This window comes from Orycteropus afer, unplaced genomic scaffold, assembly GCF_000298275.1.
Source record: "Orycteropus afer afer isolate SDZICR_OR568_19922 unplaced genomic scaffold, OryAfe1.0 scaffold00438, whole genome shotgun sequence".
Classification (NCBI taxonomy): domain Eukaryota; kingdom Metazoa; phylum Chordata; class Mammalia; order Tubulidentata; family Orycteropodidae; genus Orycteropus; species Orycteropus afer.
Window position 1 is genome coordinate 2,427,705 of NW_006922025.1, and position 14,535 is coordinate 2,442,239.

A 14,535-nucleotide genomic window follows, 5' to 3' on the forward strand; every position below is an offset into this window, starting at 1 on the left:
TCACCTATCCCCAGCATCAGTGTGATGTTTGGCTGGACTGGAATGGGCTGACCCATGTTCTAGATGGTACTGGGCATGGAACCAGGCACTACACCTGGGTTGGACTTTAAGAAGGGCCCTGACATCAGTGGTCTGGAATTAACTCTGGGATCAAAACTGGATACTAAACTGGGCTCTGAGCTCCAGAGCTAGCGAATGGTAGATGGACTCTGGACTGTACTTCTCTCTGGGTACGTACTTTGGCTCTGGGCTCTAGGTTGGGCTCCTACCTCACCCAGAGTCTGGACAGTGAAGGCCCAGCCATAGATGTTTGGGTCCTCCCTGGCAGTGCCCTTTTCTGAAATGAAAGCCAGTGGGCATGTGGGAGAAATACTAGACTATTTATTGCAAAGCTTGGTTGACAGATCAGGAAGCAAGGAAGAACTCATACCACGGAAGGCCTTCTGCAGAGAGGAATCAAAGAGCAAATGAGGAGAAAGAAAGGGAGCAGGGAGAATGTGCTGAGCCCACTCCTGGGACCTTCCCTGTGAGGAGAAACTCTTCTGTTGACCTGTTTTCCATGCCTCTCAGGGCAGTGCTGACAACACATTCCCCAGACTGGTGTCTCTGATGAACAGGTAAGGATTCAAAGAAACTAAGGAGCTCTGGTGGCATAGTGGCTAAGGCATTTGGCTGCTAAACAGAAGGTCAGTGGTTCAAACCCACCAGCTGCTCTGTGGGAAGAAGACGAAGCAGTCTACTTCTATAAAGATATATAGCTTTATAAACCCAATGGGGATAGCTGAGTTGGAATTGACTCCATGACAGTGGGTTTTTTTGGGGGAGAGGAGCAGGGATTAGAGTATCCTTGGGACATAGCAGCAGTCTGTCTATCCAAGCAGCCAGGCCCAGTCAGGGAAAGCAGCTCAGTCGCTCCTCTAGGTTCTCCCCTGGTAGGAATCACAGGAGCTGTCCTGCCTGCAGCCCAGGATGGTTCACCTGAGGACACCTGGGGCCGCAGGGACTCCACCTTCTCAGCTTCACCGGCCCTTTAGGATTAGGCGGGTTTTCCCATCTCCAATGAAGAACCTATAAGAAATATAGCCCAGTAAAGGGTCTGAGATGCTGGTGGAGAGACCTAGAACTTCACCAAATATTTCCAGTCCCACAACTTTCCAGAGAGACGCCTTCCTGAACCTTTCCAACCTTAAAAGCCAGATCCCCTTAGGGAGTGAGAAAAAGTGTTTCTTGTTTGGTTTCCCAGTCTTCTGCTGAAGATGCTTCTCTCTGCCATCTTGAAAGCTACAGATGGAGGATTATTATCGATGCTTTTCACCAAGCCACAAGTTAGGCCATGAAGGATCCTGGAACTATAGCTGGACAATGGCACGAGCAGGCTAGATGAGCCCAGCCCAGTGCCTGCCTTCTCCCAGACAGTGGGAGACAAGCCTTATTGTTGTTGCCGTTGTTGTTGTTTGCCGTCGAGTCAGACCCGACTCATAGCGACCCCTCCTTGGGTTTCTGAGGCAGTATCTCTACAGAAGTAGATTGTTCCAATCTCCCTTCCAAGGAGTAGCTGATGGGTTTGAACCGCCAGCCTTCTGGTTAGCAGTCAAGTGCCTTAGGCACTATGCTACCAGAGCTCAGAGACAGCCTAATCTGTACCAAATCCAGACACTAATCTCCGGAACCACCTGGAGCAGAAAAAACAGGACACTGAGGATCCTAAGGCTCACAAGAAGACAGCCAAGGATGAGCAGTCAAGGAGGGTGGAAGGGCCTCTGTCATTTTTTCCACCTGGACTTCAGTTATCCTTCTGGCGATGCTATGTTCATGATCTGCTGCACAACGCTGGGGAGCACTGCTTACATTGTATTTTAAGTAAAGGGCATCCCCTGATACGCTTGCTTTGGGGCTCCATTCACCTAGTTTTCTTGTGCCGATGGGAACCCCTGGGGTTGTACAACACCCCTATGGAGAACTAATCCCCTCACTCTCTAAACAGTTGTTCAGGTAAAGCTGGCCTCACCCCCAGTAGGCTTATGCTTCAGACCTAGCCAATAAGGGTGCCTTAACCCCATGGCCACATTGATTGATTCAGAAATTAATATTTCTGCCCAAGCTCTGCCAACCCAAACCAGTGCACATCACCCCCAGAACTTTTGCCAGAAATCAAACAGAGGAATTTGCTCTATTTCCTCTGGAGTTGCTAAGCTGCAATGATATTAGCATAGGGTAGCTGGTGAACACATTTGTCTCTATTAGAAAGTCTGATTGAACATGAAGCCCAAGCAGAGGAAAACAGATCAAGGCCTGAGGACATGGTTTGAGCTCCTACCTGCAAACGTTCCAGTTAGGTGAACCAACCAATTCTACTTCATGACCTAAACTGTCTTGAGTTGGGTTTCAGTTACTTGCAGACAATGAGCCTGTTGTTGTTGTTGTTATGTGCCATCAAATCGGAACCAACTCATAGCGACCCCTCCTTGGGTTTCCGAGGCAGTATCACTATGGAAGTAGATTGCACCATCTTCCTTCCGAGGAGTGACTGGTGGGTTTGAACCACCAACCTTCTGGTTAGCAGTCAAGTGCCTTAGGCACTACGCTACCAGAGCTCCCGACAACGGGCCTAGAGACAGCTATATTCTTTACCTTTGAAGAAGGCTTTCTCTTCCTTTCTCTAAACCCATGTGAGAGCCCAGCTCTCCAGCCCTGGGCTCTCTGTTACCTGATGAGCACTCCAACAAGCAAGCTGGCCAGTAGTGGGCCTAGCCAGTAGATCCAGTGGAAGTTCCAGTGGTTGGCCATTACAGCAGGTCCAAAGGCACGAGCCGGGTTCATGCAGGCTCCAGACACAGCACCCCTGCAAATGCCCAGTCACACTGATCAGTAAGGTCCCAGCCGGGCCCTAATTCATTTTGAGTTCATTTTCTCATCTAGGCGTGGGTCACACACCATTCAGAAACCATTCTGAGCTAACATATTATGGGCTCCAGGGTGTATCCTAAAGAAAACATAAGTAAAAAAGTTATTAGCTCTAGGAAGTGAGAGGTTTGACCTCTCCTTGAGCATACAGCCTACCACTCCTCACACGCCCTTCTAGCAAAATGACCAGTAAGGGATGCCTGTTTGGTGATGTCAGGAAGAGAAGATGGAACTAGGTCCTCTCTAAAATCTACAAAGCAAAGTCAACTATGTGACTTTTGGAGTCACTCTGGATTCAAAATCCTGCACAGCTATTTCTAGCTGTGTGACCTGCATTTAACCTCCATGGACTTCTGTCTCTTCATAGGCTGAAAGTGCCTCTATCACAGGTTGTTGTCAGTAGTGAGACAATTCATGTATAGCTGCATGTATCACATACAAGTCACGTACAGTAACTGTTAACTATAATGTGGCTGGCGGTTCAAACTCAAAAGCCACTCCTCAGAAGGAAGAGTGGGCAATCTACTTCTGTAGTGATGCTGCCTCGGAAACCCAAGGAGGGGTCGCTAAGAGTCAGATCCAACTCGAGGGCAGTGAGTTTTTAGTTGAGTTCATAATGTGGCTGACTCAGACTAGGGCTTTAATGCACCAGATTTGGGGCCCCATGCCTGCTATAAGGGGACTCTTCCCCAGATGCACCTTTCTAGTTCTGGTGCCTGTATTCTTGCCCCACTCACTCAAGTTGGGTCCCACAGATTTCACCCCATCCCATCCATGCTCAGTTGTTGTTGTTGTTGTTATGTGCCGTCGAGTCAGCCCGACTCATAGCGACCCCTCCTTGGGTTTCCGAGGCAGTATCACTACGGAAGTAGGATTGCCCAACCTTCCTTCCGAGGAGTGGCCAAAGTCAAAAGGGTAAGATTCAATAGGCTTGTATGAACCAAATACCACTAGAGGGCAGCAAAACATTGCTGCAGCTTTATAAACACATTGGCCAGTCCTCCCTAGATTCCACCTCCCGAGATGATGGTAGGTCTGCCAAGGAGGAGGGATGGACTTGATTCTGTGTCCAAAGGAATGGAAGGAGTTGGATATCAGAAAGTGGTTCCCTCACCTCACAAGAGTCACAGATCTGTCATGTAATTTTCCACTGTCCAATGACCTTAAATGTACCACTTCTGTCCTAGCTGAGCCTCAGTTCATCATGCAACAAATGGAAAAATAATTCCTGATCAAACCTTGCCTCTTTAACCCTTTCCCATGCCTGCTGAGGGGTTGAAAATTCAATGAAACGAGGGGTATGGTGTTATTTGTAAGCCTGGCTGCCCACCAGCTGACTGAACAGGCCCACATTTTCAACCATCAATAATTTATTAGAGCTGAGCAGTGGTGGCCTCCTCAGATACTGCAGTCGCCACCACTCCCTGTTGCTGACCAATGCCAGTCCACTTCCCCCATTTGCATTGTGTTCCCAGCCCCTGTTGGCAAATGAGTGTGTGATCCTCAGGTAGGATCTGCAGGCCTGGCATCCTCCAGAATGGACATTTGGCCTGAGCTCTGAGTCTTCTCCAATGGAGCCCTCTTACAATCCCACAGCAAAGGGGAACTCACCCAGCCAGGATATCCACGGTGACGGAGAAGCCAATGGAGAAGGGGGCCAGGGGGCCCTGGGTCTTCTTGTTGATGGCGCCCATGCATACGGCCAGAGCCAGCAGTGTTGTCAAGATGACCTCTGCCACCACTGCCCCTACCACCTGACCAGGCTCCTGGACTGTCACAAAGGCCGCCCCTGATGCATTCCAGAACCTCTCCTCGGAGCTCACTGCCTGAGGAGGGAAGCAGCCTCATCATGAGTGCAGAGAGACAGCTGGGAGCTCAGGGCAGGAGGCCTAAGGGCCCACCTTTAGAATCAGTGGAGGGTTGTAGTCATACACCAGTGGATCGCACTGTGCAGTCGGACAGATCCGGGTTCCTACTCCAGTTCAGTCACTTTTTACTGTGGGATTGTGTGAACCTCACTTTACTCATCTGAAGATTAGGCATAGTTCAGAACGAGCCTGAAGCTTATGTAATTCAAATGGTCCTCTTTCAGAAAAACAATATATCTTACTTTTGCACTGAGTTTATGTTCATGGTGGTGAAATAATTTGAAAAAGGATTTGGTGGCCCAACATGAAGAACGTAATCAACGTCACTAAATTATACCTGTAGGAATTCTTGAATTGGCAAAAGAAAGAAAGACCCCATGGGAAAGAAACATATCTTCACTTTTGTAAACTCTACCAACACAAATGACAAAGTAAACACATTGTGAGACACTGACAGGGTCCAGGTCAGTTAGCTTCACAGGAAATGGGCCTCAGGGATCAGCACAGACTCTAGAGAGAGAAGGCTAAGAGCAGACAAGCGTTGGACCCTGGACACACGTCTCAGCTCTGCTGCCGACCAACTCATCGGAACTTGGGCAAGTTACTCATTTCCCTATGTTCCATTTCCTCATCTGGAAAATGGGGATGCTAACAATAATTCCTGACTCATATCTAAAGGCTTTGGGAGCTCTGGTAGCATAGTGGCTAAGACACTTGCCTGCTAACCAGACGGCTGGCGGTTCAAACCCACCAGCCACTCCTCGGAAGGAAGGTTGGGCAATCCTACTTCCGTAGTGATACTGCCTTGGAAACCCAAGGAGGGGTCTCTATGAGTCAGGGCTGACTCGACGGCACATAACAACAACAACAACATCTAAAGGCTTTGGGGACCTGGCCCATGGTGAGTGCTCTCTGGGGACTGCAGTTGTTGGGAGAGTAAATGAGAGAATGAATGTGAATGTCTGAGCCAAGGGGTGCACTCAGTGAACAGTAGCTGCTGCTCTGTCCCTTTCACATCATGTTTGACATGTTTGCAAGTGGCAAGGCTTGGGTGGGAGTCTTTTCCATAGAGAATCAGAGTGGGAAGGTACGATCCCCATTCTCCAGACAGGGACCAGGCTGCAAGTCGGAAAGGAAGGCATGGAGAGACCTGGGCAGTGAGATGGGATTTGAGACTAAAGTTTGCAACAGGCCAGCTCTTACAGCTACAGACCAAACCCCAGTCAGGCTGATGGGGCTCCCTCATTCACCTCCACACACCCCACTACCCCGCTACACACATCACCACCACCAAGCCCCTAGCTGAACTGAAAGTTCAGGGGAAAAGGCAAGAAAGGAGGGAAGGAAGGAAGGGAAGGAGAAAGGAGAAAAGGGAGAGAGAGAGTGTGTGTGTGAGAGAGAAGGCGAGCGGAGACTAGGGGAAGCCAGGACAGCATTTGAAGATTAGGCTGGTTGGAGACCTGACCATGGGCTTAGTCAAAGGAAGGAGGAGATTCTTCATTATTCTTTAATGTTGCATAGAATTCTCAAAACACTTCATAGTGTGGATGAACTTGGAAGACATTATGCTGAGTGAAATAAGTCAATCACAAAAGGACAAATACTATAAAAGTCCACTATTATTAAAAAAAGTTAATGAAAGTTTTGCACACAGGAAGATATTCTTTGCTGGTTACCAGGGATGGGAGGGGAGGAAAGGGAAAATTATTAACTAGATAAGAGACACAAATTAATTAGGGCAAAGAGAAAGGCAATATACAAAAAGTGGGTGACCACTATAATATCACTAAGGAAAGGGAAGACACTGAGAGGTGCACACGAGTTACAGACAAAAAAGACAGCACAATTACATACACAATCCTGCATTATCAGTAATAATGAACATTAATCTCCAAATGGATACATAAGTAGACAGGCAAGATGATCAGGGCCGGGTAGATGAATAGGACTATACACACTACCAGGTTTGGGTATACAGGTTTGGTAGATGATACTTCTACACATGCGTTTATATGTGCTGTAAAAATATCCATGTGCATAGTAGAGCTAACAGAAGATGAAGTTCTGAAAACTTCTTAACCATAACCTAACACATTGAATGAGTTGCTGGGCCTGTGGGCTCAGGACCATAGTAGAAGAGGACATCAAGGCCAATAGGCATAACACTCCTCAAAGACAGTGTTCTACATCCTACTGTTGCAAGTAGTAACTGGTCTTAAAAGCTTGCAATCTAAGATGCAGCTATTGGTCTCTCCTCATCCAGAGGAAAGAAGAGTGAAGCAAATCAAAGACACATGGAAACAATTAGTCCAAGGAATTAGTGGACTACATGAACCTCAGCCTTTTGAGACCAGAAGAACAAGATGGTGTCCTCCTACCACTGCCAACCACTCTGAAAAGGATTACAATAGGAGATCCTGGATAAAGTGGGAGAAAAATATGGAACAAAACTCAAAATCATAAAAAAGACCAGGCTTATTGGTCTGATAGAGACTTATGGAACCCCTGAGACTATGGCCCTAGTCACTCTAGAAGCCTGGAACTGAACTCACCCCTATGGCTCAACTTTGAGCCAAACAATAGACAGGTGAACAATAACAGCAGGGAAGTAAACACTCCTTAGAACAACCAACCATAAGAGATCAAAAGGGCAACATTTGCCCAGGGATAAAGCTCAGAAAGCGGGAAGGGATAGGCAAGAAGGACAAAGGGAAATGGTAACCACAGGGAGGAAGTGGGAAGAGTGCTATTATATGATGGGGATTGAAATCAATGTCATGAAACAAAATAAGTATGAACTGTTGAATGGAAACAAATTTGCTCTGTGAACTTTCACCAAGTCACAAGAAAATGTTAAGATAAAAATGAAAAAGTAGGGAGGTGCAAAATAAAAATCCAAGGGCATTTGGAAGCAATCAGCCCTAGGACACATTGGCCCTCGAGACCAGAAGAACTAGATGGTGCCCAGCTACCAATACCAACCACTCAGGAAAGGATCAAATCTGGAGATCCTGGATAGAGTGGGAAGAAAAACATAAAAAACAAAATCCAAAAACTCAATAATGACCAGAATTACTGGTCAGAATAAATCTGGTGAGATCCCCAATACTATGGTCCTAGGATACATTCTGGGCCTGGAATAAAACTCACTCTCAAGAGCTGGCTCTCAGCCTAATAGTAAACAAGATGTACATGCAGACCACTCAACCCAGGGTGATGCACCCACATACTCTATGCAGATGCATCCCTTAGAACAATAGACCATGGGACACCAAAGGGGCAACATTCGTTTGGAGGAAATGCAGGACACACAGGGGTGCATAACTATGAGGGGCATGAGGGGGGCGGTTACTGGGCAGGGAGGGGAGGAGACTGAGTTAGGGTTGGGCATGATAAATGGTGAGTGAAACTAAATGTACACATAATGTTGAATGTAAAACAAACACTGCTCTGTAAACTTGCACCTGAAGCACAACAAAATTCAAAAAAAAAAAAAAAAAGACTAGGACCAAATGGAAAAAATATGGGACCAAACACTTCTCAAAAACTTGGCCACTGAAAATGTTATGAACAGCAGAGAGACACTTTCTGATGTATTAGTGGAAAACTATGGAATATTGTTTGATAAGGTGTCAGAAGAGGAGCTCCTCAGGTTAGAAGGCACTCAAAAAAAAACGAGGTAGGAGAGAAGAAGGGGGCCAAGAAACCTAGACATGTTCTCCTGAACCCCAGGCAAACAACAACAAAGAGAGCTATTACCCCACGCACATGTCTCAAACTAACTTGCACACAAATTACCCGGGTGCTATGTTACAGTGAAGACTCTGGCTCAGCAGATCTGCAGTGGAGCCTGGAATCCTGCATTTCTAACCAGCTCCTGGAGAATGCGGATGCTGCTGGTCCCTGGGCCACATTTTGAGGAAGAGGACAGTGAAGACTTGCTTCCAGGTCTTTATAGGGGCAGATCCAGCCAAGCTGGGTGATGGACAAGAGAGGAATGGATCTGAGGGTCCAGGATTCATGGGGTTATGTTATTGTTGTTCTTGTTGAGTGCACTGTCAACTCCAAAACCCACAGGGACCTCATGTGACACAGCTGTAATGTTTATGAGTCTTTCTCCTGAAGAGCCAAGTTCTTAACTGCTGTGTAAAGAAAGCCTGTCTTTCTTTGAGCTGCAACCCTTGACTGGCTCTGGCCACCAGGGCTTTTTAGGCCTTATGTGTAGAAATATAAAAATTCTGGGGCTAGCCTTCCTGTTGGGATGTGAGGACTCCAAACTGACATGGAATATTGACTCTGATCAGGCAAATCTTCTGCAAGGACTTCTTTAAAGTGCAAAGGACAAAGATGTTACTTTGCAAGTTAAGGTGCACCTGATCAAGCCATGGTATTTTCAATTGCCTCATATGCATGTGAGAGCTGGACAATGAATAAGGAAAACGAAAGAAGAATTGGAGTCTTTGAATTGTGGTGTTGGCAAAGAATACCGAATGTACCATGGGCTGTCAGAAGAACGTAGGAATCTGCACAGCTGGAATTCTCCTTAGAGATAAAAATGGTCAGACTTCTTCTGATGTACTTTTTCAGGGACCGTTCCCTGGAAAAGTGTATCATCCTTGGTAAAGTAGAGGGTCAGTGAAAAAGGTTAAGACCCTCAATAAGATGGATTGACAGAGTGGCTGTAACAATGGGCTCAAGCATAGTAACGATTGTGAGCATAGCCTAAGACTGGGCAGTGTTCTCACTTTGTTGTAGTTAGGGTCACTATGAGCTGGAACCAACTCGACAGTATGTAACAGCAACAACAACATCACTGGCAGAATGATTCAGTTTAAAGATGAGCAAACTGGAGAACACCTAGCTAGGGAAGTTAGTGCAGGAGTTTCTCTTTTTTTTATTTTTTATTTTATTGTGGTGAAAACTTACACACCCAGACATTCACCAATATAGCAACTTCCACATTTACAGCTCAGGGTCACTGATGACATGAAAAAATGTTGTGCCATCATTATTGCTACATATTCCACCACCATTAGCATAAATTCAGTGCCCCACAAACAAAAGCTTTCCCCTTCCTCCCACCTCTGGTAATCACTAATAATCTTTGGTATATGTATATAACATATCCAGCAATTTTCTCCTCTCCCTTCCCAGCCTTAGTAACCAACAGAGAAAGTTTCCTTCCATATATAAGCCTTTCCTTGATTTTAGTGGACTAATACAGTATTTGTCCTTCTGTGATTGACTTATTTCACTCAGCATAATGTCCTCCAGGTTCATTCATGTTAGTGCAGGTGTTTCTTAAGGAGAATAACCATATTCATCCTGTATTTTCACTCAGTGAGGTATTTGTAGAGTGAATGAATGAAAAAATACTACAACTGTCTAAATGCACTGCAACCTAAGAATTGGAGTCAGGAAGATAAAACTTATGCCCTGTATGTATTTGGCTTCTTGGTCTGTCCACAGAAGAGCTATGTCAAGATACACAGGCCCTTTGAGTGTCCCCCTCCTCAGCAGCGAATGGATTTGCTCCATGGGAGGAAAATGCAAAGAGTAAGACTGTTCCCCATGCCTCTCCTCAAACACACCCCTCCAGCAGCCTAGTCAGAGCTGGAGTCACCATCTTAGCCCTGTTAGGGTCACCCACCTTGGCCAAGGCAGCTCCAATCAGCCCCCCACACAGCTGGGAGATCCAGTAGGGAAGGAGCATCATCAGGTTGAGACCTCCAATCAGCATAGCTGCCAGGGACACGGCAGGGTTAAAGTGCCCTCCGCTGGAAACAGCAAGAGCAGAAAGAATTCATGAGGCCAAGGTCTAGGGCTGACACCAGGGCTGTTACCCAAGGGAATTTGCCACCCCCCCCAGGCTGTCTTTGCAGTGCCAGAGCCAGTCAAGAGTCCCAGCCCAACAAAAGACATCACTTTCATTTTCCTGAGGTGTCAGAAGTGGGATGAGGGTCATGGGGGAGAGCCAGGGAAAGAAGAGCAACTTCTTTCCTGCCCTAAGCCCAGACCTCAGGATAGCCCTAGACCATGTAGGAAGACCATCCCTTAACTCCCTGCAAACTCACTCAGAGCTCCCTCCATCCCTTCAGAGATGTGGCCATAGAATGAAAGATGGGCCAGACTGAAACCCCAGGCTCCCAATTAGTAGCCCAAGAGAGGTATTCTGCCTCCCCTTAAAAGTAACTGAACCAAAAAAATAAACCCACTGCCATTGAGTCAATTCTGACTCATAGCAATTGCCTCATCTTCCTTCAGTGGAGTGGCTGGTGGATTTGAACCGCCAACCTTCTGGTTAGCAGTCAAATGCCTTAGGCACTGTGTCACTAGAGCTCCTTAAAAGTAACTAAACCCAGTTTAAAAAAAAAAAAAAAACATAACCAGCCCTAAACAAGAGCTACTGATTGATTGAATTGTTCAGCAAATAAAACCCCTATTTTACCTGAGGCTGAAAGTGAGATTAGGATTAAGTTAAAGGAGGGATTAGTGGTTCAGGATGGAAATGGGATTGAGATTCAGGTGTGAGATCAGAAGTTCATGATAAGGGGAGGGATTTGGATCTGGAGTTTGGGATGTGGCTTGATTAGACAATGTCAGAATTTGGGGACCAAAAGCCAAGTGAGCTGGCCTTGATTACTTATGGGTAAAGAACCTTCCTTTCCACCAAGATGCTCACCAGCCCAGATCCTAGAGCCAGGGACCCGTAAGTCTATGTTACTCCCCAATATCTTATTGAGTCACATTTTGATGGAGGAACTATCCTCAGAGGTTAGTCCACCAAATCCCTCTGGTCCATCAGGAATTAAAAAAAAAAAAAAAAGTTGCCATTGATTTGATTCTGACTCATGGCAACCCCACATGTGTGAGAGTAGAACTGTACTCCACAGGGTTTTCAATGGCTTATATTTCACTTTGGAAGTAGATTGCATTCTTCCGAGCACATAACTATTGCATCACCCAGGGACTTCTCAAAAAAAAAAAAGAAAGAAAGAAAGTAACCTCAAAGCCTCCCACATCATAAAAGAGTCCAATTTCTCCTCAAATATGAAGAGCTCACCAATGGGCCTGCCCACCTCCAGTGTACATAGGGCCTTGTGCTGAGACTGCATAGAGGACCTTATCTCTGGATGAAAGGAGGACTTACACTTTGCCCAAGCACCCTGATGACCCAGGACCAGCTTTCTCCAACTTATTGGGCCACCTTAATGCCTAGGCCCTTAGGTGAGACTCATGAATTGTTTGCAAGCACCAGCTGATGCCTCAGCTCAATAAGTTGTGGCAAGGGGGTTGGCCAGGAAAAGAGGTCAACTGGTCTCAATTCAATTCCATGATTAAGCTTAGCCTGGCTCTGCCATAGAATGGAGATGAAGTGAGGAGAGGAGACAATGACCTCTCCAGGGCACTGCATAGTTAGAACTCTCTCGGACCATTGGACTCTCCTCCACCATCCTCCCTGCCCAAGTGGAGAAAAAAAAACTGTTGTCACTCAGAGTATGGCTTAACCAGGAGAAGGCTGGACTATCTGCCCCTCACTGCCGTTGAGTTGGATCCAACTCATAGCGACCCCTCCTTGGGTTACAGAGGCTGTATCACTATGGAAATAGATTGCCCAACCTTCCTTTCAAGGAGTGGCCACACATATTCCCTAGACTAACTTCCTTCACACTCATTAATAGCAACAATCAAGACACTTTCATAGTTCATTCATTCATATTCACTCAACAAATATTTATTCAACACCTTCTGTATACCAGGCAGTGTGCTGGGTGCTTTATGTACCTTGTTTTGGATCCCCTCAACAACCTTGCAGGTGCTCAATAAATATTCATTAAGAGAGCAGATGGTTGAATAAAAGGTTGATATTACAGAGAGGCATTGGACTGCAGTGCATAAAAGATGGTCTCTCCAGCCAGCTAGCCTAGGTTCAAATCCCACCTCTGCCACTGAGCCTAGCATCTTGTCAGTACTTGATAAATTATTACTATTCCATAAGCTATTATCACCCACATTTACACCATGGTACACAGAGAGGTTCAGCCACTGGCTCTGATCACCCAGCTAAGTGACAAAAGTTGCATTCTACCCTGGACCTGTGTGAGCCAAAGACCATGTGCTTTTATTCCACCTGCAGCCTCCCCTGGACATTTAAAGAGAAATGTAAATTTCTCCATCTTTCTCTTCTGGTTTTCTAAAAACCAGTATTTCGATTTCCTTCTTCAGTTATATTTTCTGAATGGGACTGAGTACACACCAACCATGTCACGATGATATTGATCATTATGGTGGTTCTCCTGGGACCCCGCTGGACTCCCCACTGAGCTCCCGTCTGCACTAGCAGAAAAGACAAGAGAAGCCCTTCTGTCTCCTGGCCTCTCCCCTCTGCTGACCCTTTGACAGGTTGTGAGACTGCAGCTGTGTGCACCCAAGTGGGAAACCCCTCAGTCCGTTCTTCTGCAAGTATCTGCATCCCCACAGAAAGTATCTAGACTGGATTGAAATCCCCTTTCTAAGAAACACAGTCTCACGAAAAACCGTATTGATTGAGCACCTAATATGTGCCAAGCTCTTAACCTTCCTTAATTCACATGCTTTCCCCATGAGGCACACGGGGGCAGGCACTGGAGCCACTCAGCTAGGGCTTGACTCATCTCTGCCGCTAACTAGCCATGCAACCTTGGATAAATTCCATGGTCTTGCTCTTCCACAGCTGGAAAATGGGAATAATCATAGTACCTACTCCATGGGATTGTTGTGAAGAATAAATGAGTTAATATCTGTAAGGTGCTTTGAATAATGCCTGGCATGTAGTTAGCATTGTATATGTGTTGGATTGAAAAGGAAAATAATTTTAAAAATACTCTGTTATTTCCATTTTCTGGGTGGGCTGCTTTGGGTTTGGAGACCTACTTACCTAAAGGCACAGAGCTCACAGGCTGCCGAATGAAGTTTGAGCCTCAGCAGCCTGACTCCTCATTCCATGCTGTAATCCTTAGTGTCTCTTGGAATCCTGACGGTGTTCCCAGGGGTCCCTGCCAGCAGCAATGCCCACACCCAGCTCCCAGAATTACCATCAGGCTGAGTGCTGGGTGCTCCTCTCACCTGATGTTCCCCAATGTGGCGATGATGAGGCCCAAGGCCAGCCCATGGGCCAGGGCCGGCTGCAGCAGCCCAGTGTCCGGCCCATTCTGGATAACTGAAAGGCACCCAATGAATATGAAGAGGGTAGAGCCTAGCAGCTCGACCAGACAGGGCTGCACGAACCGCTCATACCAGGGCACACGCCACCGGCCACTCATATTCTGCTCCTTCACCCTGCCACTGCCAAATTCAGGGTCACGCGCGGATGCAGCTGCCTGCAGAAGGAGAGAGAGTGGGCACAGGTGGGAGGAGAGCCCAGACAGAAGCCCCCAGTCCTTCCACCTGGAATGAACTGTCAGCATCCCTTGGGGTTCCAGGCAGGAGAAGACGCCAGCGTGGGCTCACCTCTGCAGACATCAGGGCTGAGCTGGAACAGGACTGGGCTCCTGTCTGGATGCCTGGGAAGCCTGCACCTGCTGTTCTGGCCACTCTTATCTCCAGGACAAGGGCCACTGATTCCATGACACGTTCTGCACTTTTAAAGGGCTACAGAAGCTCTTGAAGGGTGCTGAGAAAGCAATAAAGGTGGGAGGTGGCTTTGAGGCCCAAAAGAGGAAAGGTGTTTTTTTTTTTTAATCGCAACAGGGCAGGGCAAGGGGAGGGGGGTGTTAAGGATAGC

General features: G+C 46.8%; 1 protein-coding gene across 1 annotated transcript; it reads right to left on the reverse strand.

Moving 5' to 3' along the window:
* Window positions 1-1,019: 1,019 nt before the first annotated feature.
* On the reverse strand, window positions 1,020-14,273 carry AQP8 (aquaporin 8). The gene is made up of 6 exons (XM_007954169.1): window positions 14,262-14,273; window positions 13,878-14,131; window positions 10,423-10,549; window positions 4,516-4,730; window positions 2,708-2,842; window positions 1,020-1,068 (listed from the first exon to the last, which is right to left on the reverse strand). The coding sequence occupies exons 1-6, from the start codon at window positions 14,271-14,273 to the stop codon at window positions 1,020-1,022; spliced, it is 792 nt and encodes a 263-aa protein (XP_007952360.1).
* Between the last annotated feature and the right edge of the window lie 262 nt (window positions 14,274-14,535).

Excerpts from the sequence above, each read along its gene's own strand:
- AQP8 (XM_007954169.1), bottom strand. Across the intron at positions 4,731-10,422 it reads TTGGAGCTGCCTTGGCCAAG|GCAGTGAGCTCCGAGGAGAG; the intron begins GTGGGTGACCCT and ends TTCCCTCCTCAG. Across the intron at positions 2,843-4,515 it reads ACCGTGGATATCCTGGCTGG|GGGTGCTGTGTCTGGAGCCT; the intron begins GTGAGTTCCCCT and ends GGGCATTTGCAG.